The following is a 14732-nucleotide window of genomic DNA, read 5'->3' on the forward strand; positions in this document are numbered from 1 at the left end:
TGCATTGTTATTACAATAATAACTTTAATGGGTCCAGGTGATGAAGTTTTATTTTACTCCTTTTGGAGTTAAATATGTATAATGTGCACTTTGTAGACATTTAAAATTGACAACGCTTTTGTTAAAAAATATAAGGCGCTGTTGCTGTGATGTCACTCGGGAAAGACTTTGCTGAGTTCTGAAGGTTTTCTATTCAAATGGAGAATACAAAATATAATATATATTATTATACGGTATATATTATATACATATGATGTGTTCAATCATAAATGTATCATTAAAGAAAATGAAACTTACAATAGCAATGTTCCAGCAGTGTTTTGAGCAGTGCAACATTGAGGTTTTCTTCCTGGAATGACATCACAGTTTTCTTCATGAATATAGAAATTCGCATTAGAATTTTAAAAAAGCACGAAGATAGCATCAAAAATTAAACTAAATATTAGATTAATTGCAAAACGAGGGTACATTGTCAAGGATTGATAAATAATTGCATTGCATGGACCTAATAATTTTATGATTGTGTCAGTGTTAAAAAATACAGTTTTAGGGCCGATAGCCAGTTTTTCCGTGACAAGGACGGATCCTTGCAGTATGGGAGAGGGCGGAAGGGACCATGCCCCACCCCAAAACGGAGTCATTTTTATAACGACAGAGAGGCATTTTTGTGTATTTCATTTTTCGTCCTTAAAAAGCGTCTAGAAAGCCCCCAAATGTAGCCTCAGCCCACGCCGATTTACGTTAAAACTTCTGTTGACCCCAAAACATGCTTGGCCCCCTAGAAATCTGGTCTAGATTCGTGTGTGAATGATTAGAAGTTACTGAGTCGGAGCAAGCAGTGACCGTGAAGGGAAAGGAGAACGCATTACTTTGGTAGCAGCATGTTCCCAATTGTCCTCATTGCTAGTTTATGCTACATTTCAAAGCCTGTTCTATCGCTAACCAGTGGTTGATAAAATTAATAATAACTAAAAAGTCATCACGATCAGCATTCTCAAAACTTGTAAAGACACTGAGGAATAAACAGATGCCTCAGTTGAAAGTTGAATGCTGGGGATGTTTAATTCTTCTGCAGTCTGACGATTGTCAGTATTATAGCTCCATTTAAATAATAATGTGCCGCTGTTTCCATAATGCAAATGCGCCCTCAATCTTATTGCAAGGCCTGGGGATTTCCCTTGATGCGCAACATCGTGTTAGCATCTAAACGTATGCGAAATTCAGCTGGTTCCCGCTTTGGGTAAAGCGAAATTTAAAGTATCGGTACACCCGCGGACACACATTATCAAGGCATTGATATTCATATTGTTTCTCCTCGACTTGGGTGTATTTGCTGTATATTAATATTTGCTCATTATTGCACAGGTATACCGAGCAAAACTGTGACGAGAATTTCAGCTGTTCGTCATGGCGTCCAATGCGATCCAGAGTTCAGTGCCAACGCCGTTGAACGGACAGATACAAACGATGAGTTCTCTGACGAACTTCCTAAAAAAAACCCAGGAATGCCTCCTGGATTGATCGGTCTGCACGCTCTTGGCAATGGGGCCGGGTGAGAAGAACAAGCCAGTGCTCACATGTAAATCTGCTCTACATAATCAGGCTTTGAGCCACTGCACAGTAAAGTACTGTACATGAAACCGCTGAATGCGCTGGCTGTGGCTAACCGTCGAGATATTGCAACAGCAATATAAGAGTATATTCTCTGAGTTCATTGCGATGGTAAATAAAATGGAAGAAATTTCAAGTTAATTATTTCTGTTTCTCGAAAGGAGTCTAAATTTAGCCTTCATGTATTTTGGATGAAAAAACTTCCTGTTTTGCATTTGGGCTAATTTTATACGAAAACATAATTTACCCACAAGCCAAGTTGAACTCAGTCTGCTTATAAGGATTCAAACCCTTCAGATATCGCCGTTGTGCACTTTTTCAGGAACTGAACCTTAATGAGTTGTTAGAGTAACTAGTTACGGTCATTTTGAAAGCAATTTGGTAACAATCAAACAATGATGCCGTTCCTGGGAAGCACCCTTTTTTCTGAGACAGGTCATCAGCCGAAAGGTATACTTTTCCCACTGCCATACTCTGTGCACGCGGGCTAGCACACATGTACAATGTAGCCTTGAACTTCAAATGACCGTAACAACAAAACCGTGCGTCTGGTCGAGTTCAAATTTCACACTTCACATTAATAAGGAGTGCCTTTACATGCATGCCAATTTTCAAAACAATCGAGCGTGGCACAGCCGAGTTCTTGGGGGCAGAATCCTCCCCCCGGCTTTGATCACGAGATGCTTTCACCCCAAGTTATTGCTGGCACTAGCTCAAACTGTTAACTTCTGTTCAGGGGTGCTATGAAGTGTTGATCTAGTGCCGCTATTTTCCTAAGTAGCGATTTGCCTTTGTAGTGAATGTATATCTATGGATAATTCCCCATAGTTGTCAAGCATTGTGATCACTCGAAAACCAGATATTCAGCACTGAAGAAAAATAAGCAAGTGAAACGAAATTGTAGCATTCAAGTTGTCTTCCACGTAATCCCTTCCATATGACTAACTGGCACCTTTGTAGTACATATAAATTTTCAGAAAGGAAAAATTCAGCCGAAAATGTCGGTGAGACACTTCACTCCAGCGAAAAAATGAAGCTCCAGTGTCGTGTCTGATGACAAAAATAATTTTTCAACCCCGATGTAAATAAGATATTGACATGGTGTGTCGGGGAGTTGTAGCGATGATTTCGTACACAAAGCCGTGTTGTGCCCAAGCTTTGTTCAAACCCTGTTCTAATCATATTCGCAGAAGCTCCGGTTTACACCGGCCGTGTCTGACTGCTGGCCTCTAGGGCAAAAATTAGCATAGGCCGACGTCAACAAAGGATGACCCCCGACGCGTTCCGTTTGCTCAGAATGGGGAAGTCCCCAGTGAGAAATGCGCCTCTCACGGTAATCGAACGCAGTGCAGTTTCTGTCGCAGCACGCCCATATGTGATTTACAAGTATGAAGTATGATTCGAATAACAAAAACGTTGTATGAATTTTTGCCGTTATCAGGTCTGTAGCCTACGCTCTTTTTTGCCTTTTGAATAACCCAGAAATGGCGTTTCGCAAGAAAACGAATACAGAGTTGGATGAACTGCCTAAAGAAGCCCAGGAATGCCTCATGGAAAAGATGTTGTGCACGCTGGTTGCAATGGGACAGAACAGGCCAAAATTCAGAACAACTCTCCAGAATGCATTGGGGCCTTGTACGGCACTTGCACCCTACGTGAATCCGTTGGATGCACTAGTCGAGGCAAACGAGGCATCCACTGGACAGGCCGTTTCGGTGATCGTTCCCCATGCGAAGAGGCGGGTCTACACGGTGCTTGAAACGGTGAAGAAGGCAAGTAAAGCGAGGTTGGAATCCAAAAAATCGGAGGGACGGAAGTATGAGTTGGCACCGCAACAGAGCGATGTAGAGAAGGAGATTATGAACAGTGCCATCGAGTGGCTGCGAAGCTGTCCTGAAGGTACCGAGGATTCGCTTGTAGATGAACTCATCCAGAGGCTCGAGAAAAAAGTAGACAGCTCTAGGCTTGTTTTGGAAAAGCTTCAGAAAGCAAACTATGTGACAGTGGATGAACATGGGGGAATAGCGTACCATTTTCTGCAAGCAGGCAGCAGTGCACAAAAGGCAGGACTGTCATCTCATCTAAGTAATGCCCAAACCCGTGTGCTCTCCCTTCTGCTTAGCTGTCCTCCAAGAAGCCGGCCATCCACGATTGCTGAATTTCTTGCTGTTGTTCAACCAATTTGCGAGGTATGGCTCACAGTTTCACCTGCCAGATTTTTCGGTGTGAACTTGAGACAAATTAAACACCGAGAAATCAAGGACGAAACCAAGAATGAATCGGCAGTGGTAACCGTAAAAATGAGGAAATTGGCCAAGCAGAAAGTAAAATTGGGGAAGGAAGCGGTAAGATCTGAGCCGCATGACTCAAAATCTGAGGGAGAGTCAAAGGTGCAGGTGAAAACCGAATTTTCCATAGGAGTTTTTCCAGGAGAGAACGATGCTCAAGACCTTATTCCAGTCACCCCAAACGGAATCACCGGTATTGAAGTCTCAGCGTCTAGCCAGGCTGCCCCACCCAAAAGGCCCAAGGAACTCTCTGGGAAGAGAGCAGATGACCCAGAGAGGATGCGTGCGGTAGGTCAAACCAAAGGCCTCTCTGAATGCTTCACAAACCGCCTGACCGTTGCTGTGCGCAGCCAGAATGCTGTTCTCGTTCCTGCTGGTAACGAGGAAAGGAAAAACATCATCGGTAAAGTGACTGAGTGGCTTTGCTCGATACGCAGCAGTAAATCCACAGGGCAGTCTGCACCCCAAACAGTACCCAAGCTCCAGCGCGAACTTTCCAACATGTGCGTGGGCAAAGTACGACGCCTCGACCCTTCAACCATTAACGCCATACTCCAAGACTCCGGCAACATATCTATCGACGGTGATCACAAGGTGACCTACCATCTGCCTTCAGACCGCGAAGGTATTAAAAAATCCTCCTGGCAGCAACAGACAATTCAGGCCGCCGTCAAGAGCTGTAATTTCTCAAGCCAGCTCAAGAAAGCTTTCCCCCGCAAACAAAATAAGAAGGGAACAAAGTCCAGCAACACGGGTACGAAGAATCAAAATGTCAAACCACAGCGCAGCCAAGCATCAACAGCACTTTATCAAGCAGATGAATACTTCGAGGAAGAGTACTTTGGCATCGACTGTGATGGTTTCTACGATGATTATGGGGACACTGAATATGATGATTTTGGTTACGATGACTATGATGACTATTTGTAAAGAAACATGTTGGAAATGGCTTGAGCCATGAGCTTTTCAATATCAACGGTATAAATCAATTACTTTCCTTGTGCCTTTACACAACTTCATTGAAACTTTCAGTGTGCCAAGTTTGACCCTTTTAATACACTTAGAAACGACAACGTGCATTGCGACTTTCCAAAACTGTATATTTTTGCTTCTCAAATACAACACTGGAGTTGAAATAATTATCTTGAAGTGGGAACCTTGCAGGAAATTTAAATAGCATTCTGTGCCAGAGTTGCCTAAAAGGGTATGTTTCATTTTTCAGCCATTTAATGTCAATTATATTCAGTTTTAAACTGTAATTGGTTTACTGTTGAATAGTTATCATTATTTCTAATTATATGTAACTTTTGCAATTGCCATCCTGTAAAAGTTGCTTACTGGGAAGCATGTTTTAGATTGTACAAACGGCATACTGTATACAACGACACACAGAAATGTGATGAAATTGTATACAAGTACAGAAACGTTTGGAGATGAAACATTTTGTCTGATGAAGTTACACTCGGATTTAGCAAGGGCTTTTTGAAGCAGAAGACTAGTTTATGTTGGTTTTTTTGGGGGGCCCTGCATGTCTGAAGTATCACGTGATGGGCAAAATATGTACTATGTAGTGATAGAATAAGTAAGTGCTAGACATGACTTACCAAAATGTAAATAGCTCTGAACTAGGAGACAATATTCAAACCACATTTTTTCCTGTGTTTTTTTTCTCCTATTTTATTGACGCAGAAGTTGTGTATAATTTAGACAAGAAGAATATTATACAGTACAAAAGAGGGCATGCTTAGTAAAATCAGCACTACGGTTCAAGGAAAAAGATTAAAAAACAAGTTGTCAGTAAGTAGGCCTACTATAATTAGATAACACAAATGTTTCTTTTAGAATTTACATTTCCTAAAATGAAAAGTATTTTGTCATTGCAGACATATATTCAATAACATATTGATGTCTTAAAGTTTATCTTGCTTGCTAGTAGGGATAAGGATTTCTTAATACTTCTTAAACTAGTACATGTACATGTACGTGGGACTATATCTTGGCCGACCAGTTCAGGTCCAAATTGTAAAACTTAGTGCAATGAAAAACACAAGTCAGGAATTTATGCAGGCAATACTAAACAGCATCCCAAATTTCCCAATCTGAATACAATCGAGAATCTTTCAGATTGTGATTAATGAAATGAAGGTGGCTTGACAAACTTCATTCTAGGTCATTACTGGTTGTGAAGGAAATGCCACAGAGCGTACAGGTGTACCACTTAGGGTATCTTTACTATTATGGAAGGAGCTCAAGGAAGCACTTGGAGATTAAAGTCCCACCGTCCGTGTCAGTGCACAAGTGCGATATTTTTGTCTGCCCCTTTTCCTTTTCCAATACTTTGAACACAAAACAAAAATGACCATGAGACATTTATTACGTATACCTCGCCTATAGAAGAACATTTTTACTTGAATCATTTCCTTTTCTTTGGAGTTTTTTATTCATGGCATCTTTTCCATTTACAATGTTCATATCAAGCTACATGTATTTCTGCTGGCTGTACTCATCCTACATGTCCTAAGACTGTAAAATTGTGACATTACATACATGTACGTACACGTGATACACATTGAGGAAGTTTAGTTTATTTTGCCCAAGTAGGGTAGGTAGGGTATTCACTGTTGTCACACTTTGATAAGGATGTACAAATAGCATGATTCTCATCTTATATTGACCAATAATTTTCATGTCTGTTTTAATCTAGTGCAAAATGATAGTACATGTACAGGTAGGCCTATCCTGCTCTAAAGATAATTCAATGATTGACATAGCATTGCAATTTCTAAATCTTTCACAAAAATAATGGAGGGCCCCAAACCTAAATCTACAAATGGATTTATATGTATAAAGTTTTCAACGTTTAAAGCAAAACTTAACAAAAAAAATCCTCATGAATTTACAATGTTGTGGTTATCATACTAATTCTATTTCATTAGAAATACACATACATGTATGGTACTTTGATAGACTAGCTCTCCATAGTTGTAATTTCAACTGGTAGTTACATTTTGGGGCATTCATGCAAACGCGCCATACATTGTACTTGTACCGGTATATCTAACAGCTGAACTGCCTGAACCTTTTTACACCTCCAAAATAAATTTTATTTAAAATACACGGAGGACTGAGATTTACATGTACATAATACTGTCAGATACATGTATGTTCATTCTGGTATGGTAGCTACATGTACATGTACAACTTAGCTTTGCAGTAACAATGTACACGTTTATATACACCAATGCGATTATGATAGATGGGCATATGAATGTATTCTGCTCCACTTTCCTTTATCACAAGAGATGAGTATTAAGTAGAGAGTCTAGAGACAAACTGGGATAACTATGGAAATAAACTGGGATAACTATGGAAATAAACTGGGATTACTTTGGAAATAAACTGGCATAACTATGGAAATAAACTGGCATAACTGTGGAAATAAACTGGGATTACTATGGAAATAAACTGGGATAACTGTGGAAATAAACTGGGATAACATGGAAATAAACTGGGATTACTGTGGAAATAAACTGGGATAACTGTGGAAATAAACTGGGATAGCTATGGAAATAAACTGGGATAACTGTGGAAATAAACTGGGATAACTATGGAAATAAACTGGGATAACTGTGGAAATAAACTGGGCTAACTGTGGAAATAGACTGGCATAACTGTGGAAATAAACTGGGCTAACTGTGGAAATAAACTGGGCTAACTGTGGAAATAAACTGGCACAACTGTGGAAATAAACTGGCATAACTGTGGAAATAAACTGGGCTAACTGTGGAAATAAACTGGGATTACTGTGGAAATAAACTGGGCTAACTGTGGAAATAAACTAATACATTGTATTTGTGAACACTGTATCAGAGTGAGCATTATTTGAGAGAAATTGAAGAAATGAACACTAAAAATAAATTGTTTATATGTGTACGTGTACATGTACTTGTAAACTTTTGAAAAGCTCAGTCATTACGATGAGAAACAAATCATTTAAAACCCTTCTGCAAACAAAATGCACACAGAACATCACAGCACTTGCATCTTTTGAATGGTTATAAATCACACAATACATGTATGGACAACATCTGTCTAAACATACATGTTCATTTTTAGCCCTAACAGTCCTCAGTCCTCCAACAGGTGAAGGATTGAAGAGTGTTAGGGTTAAACACAGCACCATCATCAGCATGACTATGTTGAAAAGCAGATTCAGTGTATAATATAATAACACACAGTCATCAATGGAACCGATTCTGTTTTTCAATTCAATTAATGCTTTTCTATGCATTGGCAAATATGATTAATTCTGAATTTTTTATAATGATATTCAATGTTATCACCAATCTGGTATACGGCATAGATTAACCAATACAAGTGTGACAGACTACAGACCTCTATCATTGGGCAGCCATCTTGTTTTTCTACAATTCACAGCAATGTAACCAAACCGAGGCTGGAAGAAACCAATATTCCGTTCCCTTCTATCAGTGTGTGAAGTTGTATTACTACATGTACATGTATTGCAAGTGGGTCTACAGAAAACGACCAACATGGCAACATCAAGATGAAGCTGTATAGTATATGTACATGTACATGTATACTGCTTTGAAATTAGAGAAACATGTACATTCATCAGCCTGCTGTATCTCAAATGTATACATGTATCAGCGTCGTCTATGGTATAACCACTACATGCACATACTGTGCTTCAAAAGAACTCAGCAGCAAAATATTACATGACCTTCAATATATTTCCCTTTGATAATTGGCATACATGTATTTGAGTCTAACATTTTGGCATTGTAACAGACCTAAGTGTTCACTTTTTGTTTGGATTTTCTGTCTTTCTTGAATACTGTTTAGTCACATATTTTGATTTTTTTAAAACATTCTTTTAATTAACCCTAACCTTCCTCAATCACACAGAATTAAACAGTAGTGAAGTGTTTAATTCTGTGGGGATAGGTCTGGTAGGCCCATAACAGCTGGCTTTTGCATTGGGTTTGGCATACCTCAGAAAAACAAAGTCCGACAGCCTCTGTGCACAAGTCCCATACGGGTGTTTAACTTTGCGTGAATGGGGAAGGTTAGGGCCAGCAACCCTTGGGGGGTTAGGGTTAATCATACATTTTATTTCGCATACATGTATGCCAGTGTTTGGTCCATGCCACATCTTATGTTTTACTTGATGTACCCTGTGCATGTGAACATTTATCTTTGCCAATCATAATTGGATGAACAATATTTCTGTTCCTTGTTCGCTTCGAAGTCGATCATTCCCCTTACTCGTTTCCTCTTACTCCTGAACTTCTGTCTCTTAACTGAGGGCTTGCAAATTTCGGGTGGAAATGCCTGCTTGAAGTACGTAACGTAGCACCTGCTGACTGATTGCCTGAACTCTTCAGCATGTTGCTGCCATGGCGTCATGCCTTCATTTTTACCAACAGGTCCTGCTGGTGGGCATGTTTTGGCAGCAGGCAGGGGGATGTTGTAGGTGACCTCAGGCGATTCTCCAGCATGGATGCTGACATAGCCGCTCCTCTGTAGACAGCGTACAATGCTTCCTGGAGCAATTCGCCTGGTTCTAATGACACACAATTTAATCAGCTCGTTCTGCAGCTGCTTGATGGATTTCAGTTTGTTTTGGCCTCCGTCAGCTGGCTGGTGGTGGGAGTTGACCCATTTGAGCACACGCGAGACTGCCTCCTCCTTTTCGCTTTGAGATGCCGGAATGGGAACAGCATTATGGTATTTGGCCCTGGACAACAACTGCGCACTGAGAGCTCTGGCAAATTCCTTGGACGTGCCATTGGCGCGAAGTTTGTCTCTCAGAAGCCAGGTTGGTGAAGTGTCCATGGGGATTGCAGGCTGACTTGGGGAGGCACACGACTCTGGATCTGGACTCTGACAGTGAGCAATGTGAAAGTCAATGCCTAGCAGGCCTTCTGGTGTCAGAGGGATCAGCTCCTGCGCCGTGATCTCACCCACTGCAATACCAATCAAGATCTCTGTCTTCCCCTGTCGGCATGTATGCCTTCTACCCCTGACTCTTCTTTCTGTCTTCTTAGCCTGCCTGTGTTTTACCTGTGACAAATTGCTGAGCAGAGCTTTGGAGGGTAAGACGGCAAATGTTAATCTCTGTGGTTTAACGAGGTTAAGGAGATCCTTCAGACTGCTTGGTCTGTCCTCTGGTGGAACACAGAATAGGGAATATGCCACCAGAGTATCCCTGAGAATATCCTCCAGTCCATCTCCTGGCACGGTGCAGGGGGTGGCATCCTCCGTCTCATCATACAAGTCACAACTTTCAGGGGGCTCCTCATTATGGTTACTGACCCAGTTTATGTCTGAGAATGCAATGGAGTTGCTGTCAAGCAATGTTGGGTAAACCATTGGGTACACCGTCCCCAACAGATACCACATCAGTATATTGACATCTTTATTAAAATAGGAACAGCTCTGCGACAACTGAAACAACCCGTCAATACACTTTGCGTCGCTGCTGTTATGGAGTGCCTCAAGGACTTGTGACTGTTCACCACTGAAATCTGGTAGGGAGTATGTAACATTTTCACCCTCGACTTTCAACAAACCCCTGGACTGCAGTTTCAAAATGACATCAAGTGGGCTGCGGTCCACTTCCATTTGGCAGCGTTGGTACAGTTCTTGTTCAAGTTGTTGTTGGGTCCCTTCGTGCTTGTCCCATTCGCGTAGCCACGCTAAGACACCTTGAGTGATCTCTGCCTCAATCTCCCCTCCTGGCACAGCAACATCAAAGTCTCGTTCCATCTTCTTTGCATTCTTCGGAACACTCTTCTGAAACTCCTGGTCGCCAATGTGCTTGTGAGGTGTGTAATACACTCTAGACTGGTTGTGTTGCACATTGAGCACGGGAGGCTCTGGGCATGCCGACATTCTGTTAGCAGCTTCGAGCACCTCTAGCGGGTCAACATATGGTGCCACCATAGTACAAGAACGGAGAACATTCTCCAGTTTCTTCAGTGACTTAGGTCTGCCACTGTTGCCCATGGAGACCAACATGGTCAAGGCTTTCTCAACCAGGCAAGGAGGGGTGGAAGTTTCCATGCTCTCATTTACGTCAGTCTGTGTGGACACGCATGAACAACCGGTAGGCAGTACATCCAACTGCTACAGCTCACTGCTAATATTAGTAATAATATACATGTACATGCAGCAGAAACCTACAAAGTACAAAATGCAATGATGTACATGTACATGATGTAGCCAGTACTTACGCGAGCCGCGCCGGTCGGCTTTTATAGGCCTGGGACGCACGGTTGCAGGCAAGTTCACGCGCACAGGACGTTTCCAAAACGTCAACACGTTCGTACACGTATTTTGCTGATGACTCAAAAACGTCAAAACGTATGCATGAACATCGGAACGTTTCCAAAACGTCAAAATTGTGCTGATGTCTCAAAAATTAGACAGTGAGCTCAGCCGTTTGTTCAACGTTCCATGTTGACATCGGGAGTAACGTGTCGAAGGTCACAAAATTGCTAGATAATTGCACGGCCATATCGGCTACATTTGAGATCGGGATTGCATGGCGTTGCAAAATTGCTAGCCTTCGTTCGAGTCTGACCCGTGCAATCTTAACTACTGCCCAGCAAACTCGACATGTACAGTACAATAGGCGTACATGTACAGTACATATGGGCCATGTACAATGTATCATGCGCTGTCAGCTTTGAGTTTGATCGTTCTGCAGCCATGCTCTCAGTGTATTTTTTTCGGAGGCCGTGGGTCATTTTATCCCACAATTTAGGCTAAAACCGTCAGTCTAAATAGGTCCCCCATATGGGTCCACTGAAAAATGATATCATGTAGAATGCGTGAAATTTGAAATATAAAATCGCGTGTAAATCAACTTAAAGTATTCCTTTTTATGGGGAAAACAAAACTGCTTGTGAAGTTTTTTCTGGTAATGTACTATGGCACGCCGTCTTCTTTGAAATCGATTTGAGCTTGTATAGGGGCTAGTTGCAAAATGTTCGATCGTAGCTAGTGTAGTGACTTGTTTAGTTCCTGGAACGGAGACCGGAATTTTTCCTCTCTCTTCTCACGGGAGCCTAGAAAGAATTGTCGGACCGTACACCACTGCAGGCTTCATCATCTTTACCACCAGACTTGTAACTTTTTAGCCCGAAAATAAGTCCTATAGTACCACAAAAACATCAAATAAGATACAACAAATCGAAATACTACAGTATTTAAATTTTATTTGAACTCTTGAACAGACCATTCGGGGATTGATTTTGGAGACAGAGCCAGCATGCAGACGAAGTCTAGTTTTGAAAAACAGCCAAGCTGAACCTTCCTTCACTGCACTTCCCATCATGCACTTCTACAAAATGGCCGCCATTTGGGACTTTTTTCAACACCGAAAATACCATAACCTAAAGTAAAATCTACAGTCAGAGCCTTATTTAGCCCTTAAATATCCTTTTGAAGTATTTTCAGGAAGAAACAGCATGTACAAGTATAAAGCAAACAAAAGAGGCTCGTCACAACTTCCTCCTAAGAAGAAACTCAAGGTGGAATTGGAGCCGCCAGTTGCAGTCGTTGACCATGTTGACCGTCGTGACGGTAAGCTTGAAAGTTGGATGATCATGTTGATGTTGGGCGCGATCGGTTGACAATGTCAGTGGTCGATATGTGCGATCGCACAATCTTCGCGCGACCTACTGAGACTTGTCTGAAAAAAGTGTTTTCAAGTAGATGTGTCGGAAGTTTCTTGGACATGTTGGAAAGAGTTCTAGCTCCATATACACGATATACATAGGCTTCTGAAACTTGTAGTTAGCAGGCCAGGCCTCTGCATAACGCTAACTATAGGCCCTAGCCTATTTTGAAATAAATACTTGAGGCTCTGTGCACAAACCTATGAGAGTTGTCCAGAAAACCTAAACTAAGTGTTCTTTAAGTAAATGCTTTTGAATTTTCTTAGCTAGGGCCTAAATTTCAATTTGTTGGCCATGGTATCACAGCTGGTATTTATTAGGCCTATAGTGAGTGATAGTAATTGCATAATGTACATGTACATGTATTTTTATTATAACATAGAGCCTATGAGGGAAAATTAGTGTTGTCTGCAGGCCCATACATCTGTACATGTATGGACCTCTTTCGATTTTCTTAGCTAAATTTCCCTTTTCAGACATGTTATCGCTTTCTGATGGCTGTTATCATGGTTATAATATTTAAGGGAAAATTAGCGTAGTCCGTATATGGAATTCTGTCCGCTCATTTTCTTCAATATGAAATTGTGATTGAAATTGTCTTGCTCTGTATACTACACTCTAACTCCTCTGTCTAAATTTCACAGTCTGAAGGAATTCAAACTAATACTTGTAATGTAATAGATCAAAATGTTTCCTACATGTATGACATCCTCTCCAAGATCACTTCAAAAAGAAAACAGAAAAAAAGTAGTTCAAAAATTTATGAGCCTCCCTAACGAGGTCAAAACAAAATGTCACACTTTAATTTGATTGTTGCCGGTGTTACATGTGGAAAGATCAACTAAAAACAATCAGTCACACACGGCAGCAAAGTAATTTTAAGAAGAAACAACAAGTAAACAAGATATTTAGGACAACCAGCAATTATCAAGAAGCAGAAGCCTGAGTTGAATTAGAACTAAAAGTGTATTAATTTTGATAATAAACCAACGACCAATTGGCAAATTAACAGTTGTATAATACAAATTTATACAATTATAATAAATAAAAAATCCCTGTGAACATAAGAAAACCAAATAAAACCGGGTTGCTCTGTTGACCGGTGGGCAAGGACTGCTGCGAGGTGTACATGTAGTACATGTCTGACGGGAACTTGACTAACCGCTGGTCCCGAGGATGAGGCAGTGCTACACAGCACCACAGCACGGCGGGTACCCACCGTGCAGGTACACTCAGTTCAGGGCCAATGAAGCAATAGCCTGGAATGCCAGTACGATGATTAACAGCTTGAGGAGACCGGCCACGCCCAGCGGATTCATGAAGGTAGCTTGACTTGGGCACCGGTAGTAGCTGGTTCATTGGTGCTGTCAGCGTCTCGCCTGCCCGTGGTGGTACATGTATGTTCAACAGAATACCCGGCATGATGTTGTTGTTTTGTTTTAATGGTGCTTTCAGCAACTCAGGCTATTCGCGTCAATAACTGTACATTTATTCATACAATTTATTAATCAGCATCACATTACGGAGCTAGGAAAAAGGTCCGGTTTTAGAGGCAGGAGGAAACCAAGTGCCCGGAGAAAACCTGCGAGAGCGAGTATGGACTGGAAACCAAATGCACTTAAAGCCTGGGTCAAGCCAGGACTCGAAATTGGGCCTCACTGGTGCAAAGCGAGGAAAGAACCGCTACGCTAGCCCGCTCCCCCTCTGAGAACGGGGCATGGGAGTGTCTACCCAATTTAAAGTGTCCTAGCACATTGCCTGTTCACTCATTATGCAAAGAGTCTAATAGAAGAAACATTTTACTGGGCGTGGCCTGAGAAGATGACAATGTCAGCCCAGGAGGATTAAGGTTCAGGCTCCAGACAGTCAAGCTAATAATCCCCACTAGCTGGCCTGACCTACATGTAGAAATTCTGGAATTCAAATCCTGATTGTAACACCGGGCATACCCATGATGCCGGCCCTCAATAAACATTCCCAGTTCAGTTGGATGTTTGACAACTTGATTGTGCACCAACTCAAATCTTGAGACAACTCGACCAGTCTAGGACACCTTGACCGTTTACCAACTTGTCTATTAAGACAACTTCAAGGTGTGAACATGATGGAGTTTGGGACATTTATC

The 14732-nt window shown here is 41.5% G+C and overlaps 2 protein-coding genes across 3 annotated transcripts in view; both read left to right on the forward strand.

Annotated features, from left to right (window-relative positions):
• The first annotated feature begins 1185 nt into the window (after positions 1–1185).
• LOC110977621 (uncharacterized) lies at positions 1186–6203 on the forward strand. Of its 2 annotated transcripts, none has more exons than XM_022231907.2 (2): positions 1186–1722; positions 3094–6203. In XM_022231907.2, the coding sequence occupies exon 2, from the start codon at positions 3096–3098 to the stop codon at positions 4827–4829; it is 1734 nt and encodes a 577-aa protein (XP_022087599.2). In that variant the 5' UTR covers positions 1186–1722; positions 3094–3095; the 3' UTR covers positions 4830–6203. The 2 variants fall into 2 exon arrangements, with proteins under 2 accessions (XP_022087599.2, XP_086993899.1); XM_087137773.1 differs by having other exon boundaries at positions 1186–1579.
• A 6039-nt stretch (positions 6204–12242) lies between these two features.
• The window catches only part of LOC110977650 (cap-specific mRNA (nucleoside-2'-O-)-methyltransferase 1-like), a 29717-nt gene continuing 27227 nt past the window's right edge, over positions 12243–14732 (forward strand). The window contains exon 1 of the mRNA XM_022231944.2: positions 12243–12512. Coding sequence (XP_022087636.2) covers positions 12398–12512 — 115 coding nt within the window. The 5' untranslated portion in view covers positions 12243–12397. The remainder of the gene's footprint in view (positions 12513–14732) is intronic.

The sequence above is a fragment of the Acanthaster planci genome, linkage group LG01, assembly GCF_054643075.1.
Source record: "Acanthaster planci isolate LZ-2023a linkage group LG01, COTS_SCS, whole genome shotgun sequence".
NCBI lineage: Eukaryota > Metazoa > Echinodermata > Asteroidea > Valvatida > Acanthasteridae > Acanthaster > Acanthaster planci.